Source organism: Neltuma alba, unplaced genomic scaffold, assembly GCF_004799145.2.
Source record: "Neltuma alba isolate B1F8T4 unplaced genomic scaffold, ASM479914v2 tig00013075_pilon, whole genome shotgun sequence".
In the NCBI taxonomy this organism is placed as follows: Eukaryota; Viridiplantae; Streptophyta; class Magnoliopsida; order Fabales; family Fabaceae; genus Neltuma; species Neltuma alba.
Genome location: NW_021637408.1, coordinates 1 through 8352, shown reverse-complemented (window position 1 = coordinate 8352; position 8352 = coordinate 1). Strand labels below are relative to the sequence as shown.

General features: G+C 38.3%; 1 protein-coding gene across 1 annotated transcript; it reads right to left on the bottom strand.

The window, feature by feature from the left end:
• Positions 1-3400: 3400 nt before the first annotated feature.
• On the bottom strand, positions 3401-6672 carry LOC114734086 (serine/threonine/tyrosine-protein kinase HT1). Its single transcript, XM_028921593.1, has 3 exons — positions 5545-6672; positions 4661-5116; positions 3401-3963 (listed from the first exon to the last, which is right to left on the bottom strand). Exons 1-3 carry the CDS (start codon positions 6289-6291, stop codon positions 3691-3693), a joined length of 1476 nt encoding a protein of 491 aa, XP_028777426.1. The 5' UTR covers positions 6292-6672; the 3' UTR covers positions 3401-3690.
• Positions 6673-8352: the final 1680 nt, after the last annotated feature.

Sequence of the window (8352 nt, the reverse complement as noted above, 5' to 3'; positions counted from 1 at the left end):
TTTTGCTGCTGAAGAGAACAATACTTGATTTATTGGGCAGCATTTATGCATATCAGCCACGACGCATAAGCCATAAACGATGAAGAAGGGGATGCCAAATTTTGAGGTTGCTTTCATGTGGAGCCCAAATTTGCGTGCCTACGCAATTTTGGCCTTAAAACTTGTCCACAAAACGACATCGTGTGGCCCTCAAGATATCCGACTATAAGCCTAAACCTTTTCATCTCGTTGCAGCTGTCTCTTTCAGCAGATTTGGAGTCCGTTTGAAACAGTTTATAAGTAGCTTATAAACTGTTTTTTTAATAGTAATTTACGAAATACGAGACAAGTATGTGTGTGCTTATAGGGAATTTTCACGACTCTGCCAAATGGGGCTTTACTCTCTTTCTGTTCTGTTTTTTTTTTTTTTTAGGTTAGAAGCAATTGCAACTTCCACCAAGGAAATTGAGAAAAAAAAAAAGGGAGTCTTCAATTGTCGAAATAAGAAGAGCAGCTTGCGACGGGGGCTGGGTTATACTAAGTTGAAGTTTAGGAATTAAGTTATAATTTAATTAAAAAAAAAGGGACCAAAAAGATTAATTTCGAAAAACAAAATTGGTTTAAAGACTTGTGATAGCAAAAGCGTTGAGCACTGACCTAACGCTGACAGCAGGAATGTGGGATATGGCCTCAAATGACGTTGACGGCTTTTTGGAATCCGAAGGCCTCAATCTAGACGCAAGGCCTAAGTGAATAATAGTGGGCCTGTAGAGCCCAAAATTAAAAGCAAGAGGCCTTGCATGACAAATTTCAGACATAAAAGCCCAGCCCAGTGCGAATCGGATGGCCCACTTGATGAACTTCATTATTTTATCATTATATTATCATTATATTTCTAGAGAACTTGATATATATATATATATATATATTGGCTCTGCATAAGTATATTCTTATTGGATGCAATTGTGTTTAAGAAGTTGTTGGGCACTAAATGTGGACACTTCTCTTAACAAAATTCGAATCTTAATTCATCCGGGGATTAGCTCCTTGTACAAAACCCAAACCCTGTTGGTTAAAGAAGGTCATATTGCTGGTGAAGGCCGGGACTACGACAGAGGAAGAGGGACAAATGAGAACCGACAGAGCGCCTCTGGTTTCTAAACAAGAAATTGCATTAACTACGTTCAATTTGGAACCCAACCACCCGCTCACGCCCTCATACATCTAAGGGCCCAAACCAAACAAGCATCCCACAATGCTCCACCTAAACCAGACACGACCACACTTTGCCTTCCCTCTACAGATTTGCGTGTTTATCTCTCTCTCTCTCTCTCAAGAAAACAGCGCGTGATATTTTAGTTTTAAACCTAAATCTTTTTGTAGTTTGATCTGCAAATGATTTAAAAAGATTGGAATGGTCACGTGCAATAACCACCTCCTCTGTAGATTCATTGCATTCTCGTAGCAATATTTCTTTAACCGAAACAGCATGCATGCATTGACACGCAACTTATGAAAATGAAACTAAATAACACAAAAACACATGGGCCAACCAAAAGTCATAGGAATCAACATCAGAGACGGACCGGCAGAGTCTGAGACTTTAATTGTTCCAACTACATCATTCAATCCTCAGCGAACCCCTTCCCCTCAATAATAAATGCTGTGATATTTTGGCCTGGCCTTCCAGAATCAAATCAGAAAAGAGAAGTTTTCAAGTTGGGCCTCATGATCTCATCTAGATACACTTAATCACTACACAAACAAAAAGACAGGTACACAAAACATGAAAGAGGTATGCCCCAATTCACGGATTTTGCTTAAGAATACGTTGTAACATACCAAAAATACGAGTTGCATGTTGCAGCAGCAGTAATCAAAGGCAAAACATGGCCACATTTTTCAGGCAGAAACTCCAAGCTTTCAAAACCAACGGCGCCATCCACATTATTGAGTTGGTCTCTCCACGATGACATTTCATGATGAGCGACGGTAGAACAGAGCAACAAAAAGGAAAAGCCAAATAAGCAAAAATTAAGAAATGACTCTCCCTCACACACGGCCGTCGGGGGTGGCTGCAAGGAGCTCAGTCACAAGTAAGAAAAAAAGCAGAATAGAATTTAAAATGACGAATTAGAATGTTGGAATTATGATACACAGTATTAAAATCAATTTCGTCATATTAATCAGGGGTAATAACGCCAAGGCAACCTAACCAACATATCCTGATCACAGCAGGCATCCAATTCTTTACACTTTGTTTCTTTTAATGGAAGTATCGTACTCTTTACTTGAATATACTATCGCATGAGATATAATGTATTTATGGGTTCAATTAACTTAAATAAACTCTCTAATTAAATTTTAACATCACTCCACTCACGATCCTGAAATCATGTGAGTCATAACACGATAGAAAAGTATACAAATTTCTTCTCATCTTGCTTCAACTAGCAGATTATCTAAAACAATCAGGCTAAGTAGAAAATGCTCCACAGCTCCACCTAAAACAGATACTATGGTCATTTATGAAAAGACAGGAATCTTAATACTGCCAACTGGTCCATCTGAACTATGGCAAGTCACGTGCAATTTCCTATAAAGTAGATTCAATGTACATATGCTTTCAATTAATAGGACGTGATTTCCATTAACAGCAAAGCAAATCAAGTAATAGTGCTTCAACAAAATCAATAACAAAGCGGGCATACAAGTATTTGATAATAGCACCCAAATATGACTAGTTAAGACTTCGTAATACTTGACCCCAAGCCAGAAAAATGTTGATATAGACAGCGGAAATGGAACCATATATAGCTTTTATTATAAGCAAAGAGATTCTTAAGCAAAGAACCTTAAACCAGATCACTCATGCAAATCATATCAAGCAGGAACTACGTCACCATCCTCCTCACCCACATAAAAATTCTTTCTAATAAATCAATTGGCATACACTTCTACAAGCCGATTGCTTTTCCCACAACTTCAATTAATTACGCTGCTCTCGTCCTCATTTCTTGTTGCATCTGACTCTTTAAACTCTTTGACAAGTTGCGCCATCACATTAAGTTGACCTTAACAATCAAACTTTCCACCTATATACAATTGATTGATTATGCCAATCTGGCCAAGTCTGAGAGGTTCCATGATTAAAATAGCAAAACATAGTAACAGAAAAGAAAGCGAAATGAGAAGTTTAGAACCAGCTCTTCCACACTCGGGAGGCACACAGTTAGGACACATCAGTCAAAACCAAATGTCAAAAGTAGCAATTTTTTCAGAAGCATAAATATAACTTGAAGAAAAAAAATTCACTTCACATAGCAAAAACTAACAACAAAACACCGTAAAAAAGTTCGAAGTTCTAACAATGATATTATTGTTTGGGAAGTAATACCAGCATTTTGGCTTTTGACCCGTGTTTGAGCAGAGGAGAGATTTAAGGTTTTTGTTTAAGCCACAATTACACATAAAGCTGTTGCCCAAAAAAAAAAATCAATTACACATAAAGCCAAAGTGCCATACAATCATTTTAGTTGGCGAATGCACAGCATAAATAGAAGTTGGATTCACCTCAGTGCACAATCCTACAACCAATTTACTCTCACTTGAATCTTATACAGAGGACTAGAATCAGAAAAGCTCAAAAAACAAACCTTTCATTGTTAATTACAAAAGACCTGGGAACAAAAACCAAGCCACTATGAAGATTTAAGTGAACTTCGGCTTAGGCACAGGGCCGTTATTTTGATGCACAGGACCAAGCTTTTGAATCCAATGAAGCAGTCCTTTCTTATGGTCTTGGCAACAAAAGTTTTGCGGTAGCTTCATAGTTCCATTAAGGGAAAGTGAAGATTCAAATTGCTCTAATATCTTGACAATCTGCCAGAACTCGGGCCTCTTATCTGGATGTGAGGACCAACATTGCTCAATTAAAGCTCGCATAGCAGATGGGCAACTTGAAGGAATAACAGGTCTTGAATTCTGGAAAAAGTAGAAGACAAATCACGAAAACATTAGAAATGCTTATGTAAAGCTTGTTATTGCCGTTCCGTGATAAGAGAAAAAAGGGAGGGGGAAAAAAAGCTAGATGGTTTGCCGACTACATTATAACAACTTCTCCGTGCTTTCCAGAAGCTTATAGACCCCAAAATTTGAATTAGCTTTATTCTTAGCAATTTATTGGCTAAAATGTAATGTCACTCGAGCGGATATAATCATTTACAGTATTATTAGAAGAAACCTATTTGCGCTAGTTTAGGAAATTATCAAAACAAACTTGCACTCCATTTCCTCTTTTGTATCAGCAAGTCATTCCCACATCTCTCAACTTACGGTTGATACTTTTCACACGTAGAGAACAAGGCTAAAAGTCTAGGTCATGTGCAGTTACAGTACATTAAACATAACGGCCACTTTTATATAATAAACTGTAAAAAATTTAAAATTAGGCTCAAAATGTTCAGATATTGCAAGGCACATCAGATCATGCCTTATCCAACGCCTAGGCTCGAACTCCAAAAGACAGGAATAGATAATGAAAGCAATACAGGTGGATTGAGGGAGGGGAAAGGGCTGGGTAATTTTTCTTATTGTTCAAGAGAAATCCTATGAACAGTAAGAAAGGCAATGACATTTTTCACATTGCAAGCTCACAAGACCTGGTTGCGAAGAAGCATACCTTATTTACCACAGCATAAGCAGCCTGGATGGGAGTCATATCCTCGTACGGTATTGTCCCAGTCACCATTTCCCATAGGATCAGCCCGAAACTGTACACATCAACCTTTCTCCCATAGGATTTACGTTTGATCATCTCAGGGGCCATCCAACGATATGTGCCAGGGTCATCAGTAAATACATCACGGTATGCCTCCTCACAAGCAATGCCAAAATCAGCAATTTTGAGGTGAGAATCTTCACTGATAAGGACATTCTCTGGCTTAAGGTCCCGATGTATGATACCTCGAGAGTGTATATATTCCATTCCACGGGCAATTTCCAGAGCAAAAGCTATTAGTTTTTCAAGAGGAACAGTTTTGTGCTCTAACTTATGCAAGTATGCCCTTAAGGAACCTTCTGACAGAAATTCTGTGATGACACAATAGACGGGTGGTTTTCTGCAAGCTGCTACAAACTGCGCAAGAGAGGTTAAATATATTAGATAGGACATGATATAAAAGTCAAAGCCCCGTTATTACTGTACGTAATTCCAACAGAACAGGTGAAGGATGCATAAACTATACATCTTCTCGCTTAGTACTACGGCTGATTACTTTGACACAACTAATTAATGCGTCAAAAGACAAAAGTCGGCCAGTTCTCAGGGAATCTCCTACCTCGTTCTATGATAAAAAAACATCAGAAATTGAGAACTAGTTTCTCCATATTTTCATTGAAAAAACTACTTGCAAGTAAGAATCTTTTAACGAAACCTTGTCAATTAGAAAAAGCAATGGACTTGTTGACTTTCTAAATGAACAAGATGTAACAGATCCTTTACGTGAAGAGCAATTTTACTGTAATAAAACACAAAAAATAGGAGAAGTGAAAGAATTCGAGCACCTTTATAACATTTTCATGGTGGAGACGAGATAAAAGAGTGACTTCTCTAATGAACTGTTTCTCTAATCGACCAGCCATGGTTCCACTATCGTCATCATCTGGTACCCTAATAAGTTTCACTGCAACAGGTTCATCCTTATAATTACCGCGATAGAGTCGGCTATGAGCTCCATGAGCAAACCTAAGCCCAAGAAAGAGCTTAGAAAGATCAACCGTCCATTCTTCTGCAGTTTCAAGAGCAGTAACTCTTCCTCCGCCATGGTCAAAATACTTGGTCCACGCAGATTCCTTCCGACCCCTCAGGTTATCGCTCGATTTCGAACTTGACAAGATCGGACTTCGCGATGGCGATTTCAAATTGAATGTTTTGACCTCTCGAGAGTCCTTATTCGACACCTTCCCCATGATCCTCTTGTCATGATTCTTATCATGATGTTCTTTCCTCCGAGGACCAGGAGTTGAGAACCTCTTTCGTTCATGCTTGGCTTCGCGGAAGGTGTCAGAGAGGAATGTTTCTGGTAAAGGAGACACAGATCTCGGCTTTTTCACATTAGGATTTTGATGCATCTTTGGTCCATCAGCGCCATGGTTCAGATTGAAAGAAACTGTAGGCCTCGATTTAAGACCAGAGGCGGCTTCAGACTCAATGCAGAGAGGAATCGTGGCCAATCTTGAAGAGTCCAATCGGTGGCACACAGTGTGAGAGAATTTCGTCCTTCTTATCCATGAAGAGGTATCTTCTTCCATTTTATCCTATATTCTCTCTCTGATTCCTTCAAGCCCTAAAATACCGATACGTATGAATCTCCAGCTGAGAAGAAGGCTTCAAACAACCGAACACGCACTACTCCTTGAATAATATTTGCACAGATCACGAAGCTCCCACAAAACAGCAATTAGCAGACGAACAAACAATAAAGAGCCTTCAAATTTTTCCCTCAAAGAAATGAAAAATCCATTCGAACCAACGAAGACCAAAGAAGGATGAGCAAATTTCAGATTTAGATAAGTACAGTTCCATTCGGAGACGGAAACCTATGGAGCTCATCAGAGCCCATTCACATTCAAGAAACGATAAAACAGGGCGATGTTTGTTCACTGTTCAGGACCTGACCTTCGGTAACCTCAACAGCAAATCCCTATGAGCGAAAAAGTCAAATACCACCTTCCGTAGAGCCTGAAAAATCCCACACAGATACCGAATAAACAAATGTTAATAATCAAATAATCCTGCAAATTAAATAATACAAAAATAAAACTCAACAGCAACCCGAAAAAAGAATACTGCTAATTCATATCGATAGCAGAGAAACACAGACACCCATGATTACGTTCCGCTGGGCTCCAGGAGAAGAAAGGATTTTTTTTTTTTTTGGGTTTCGAGTTTTAAAAATGTTATCATTGGCATTAAAGAATCGTAAACCTCCTAAACTAAATAATAAATTAATCAGGCCCAGATACACAAACAAAACTAATTACATCATCCTAAGAATAAAATACAGGAAGCTTACAGGTCCACAAGGCTATCGGAAGGTTTCTCTCACAGGGGAAGACAATTCGAGATGGTTGAGAAAGAGTGGTTTTCCCGTATTGAGCTTTGAAGTTGGGAAGGCGAGAAAAATCCTGCACCTAAATCCCATTCTCCGCGATGAGAGAAAGAAATTACTGTTGGCCCGTTGTAGTATTTGTAAAATTCAACGAAGATCATACGTATAGCATACGGAGGAAGACAGGGACTGTAGATTTTTCAATTCGATGAACCCACCAAAATACCGCTCGCAGGACAAGGATGATGACGACGACGATGACGAGAGATTGAAAGGGCCCACCTTTTTGCTCTTGAAGCGATGAAGAGTTGGGAAAACGTACCTGGGGTAGCAGTACCGTGGAGGGTTTGAGGATATAGAGGGGGCGGGGATGGCGCTAGGTGGCGGGGACCACAGAGACAAAGTCAGAAAAAACGGAGAGCAACAGAAGTTTTTTTGCTTTGAATTTTCAATTTTCAATTTTGTTTGTTTGTTTTTTGGCGATCGAAGATCGAAACTTTGGCCAAAAAAAAAGTGGAAGTGGCAGAATCCAAGTGTCGTTATCGGAGAGAATGAGGAAGGATGAGACTTTCGCAACAGCAAGCCAAAGCCGGGTTGCATTTTTGGTACGGTGCGCACGGATACCATACGGTTGGTATAATTTGGTTCTCTTGAGGAAATTCTGGGTTTGTTCCCAAAGGAATTATACCAATCATATACTCAGATCCAAAAGGAAAAAACATGTTATATTATAAAACAGAAGCTTCTATAATAATAGTGTAATTTCATACCAGTAGGATTTTTATTATTATATTTAAATTTGTCCAATAACTTTATATCAAAGTTTCAAATTGTTTATGCATTATCAACTAATATCAAATATTAGACCGACAGCCCATTATTCACGGCACATAGTTTTAAAAACTCAATCGTTAATCACCGTCCTTTTCTCTGTTTAACGAATGAAAAATTAACGGTAATTGTAAGTAACTTTAAATTTAAACGAATTTTTTTCGCCAACTAAATAAATTATAATTGTGATGATTACGTATAAGAAGTTTCTGATAAAAAAATTTATCCTGATTCCCAACTCTCAACGGCTATTTGAGAGATAATGACCATTTCTTTTTGTCAAACAAACATGATCCATCAGATCGAAAATTATAGCTTAGGCGAGATAATTTTTTTTAAAAAATATTTTTTGTGGTAAAAATGCGGAAAATTCTTAACTTGAGTATTGCCCAAAATAAATATAAACAATTTGACCTAATATTATCAAGAT

Excerpts from the sequence above, each read along its gene's own strand:
- LOC114734086 (XM_028921593.1), bottom strand. The coding sequence starts at position 6,291 with ATGGAAGAAGATACCTCTTCATGGATAAGAAGGACGAAATTCTCTCAC. Across the intron at positions 5,117-5,544 it reads ACCATGAAAATGTTATAAAG|TTTGTAGCAGCTTGCAGAAA; the intron begins GTGCTCGAATTC and ends TCTCTTGCGCAG. Across the intron at positions 3,964-4,660 it reads CTTATGCTGTGGTAAATAAG|AATTCAAGACCTGTTATTCC; the intron begins GTATGCTTCTTC and ends TACTTTTTCCAG.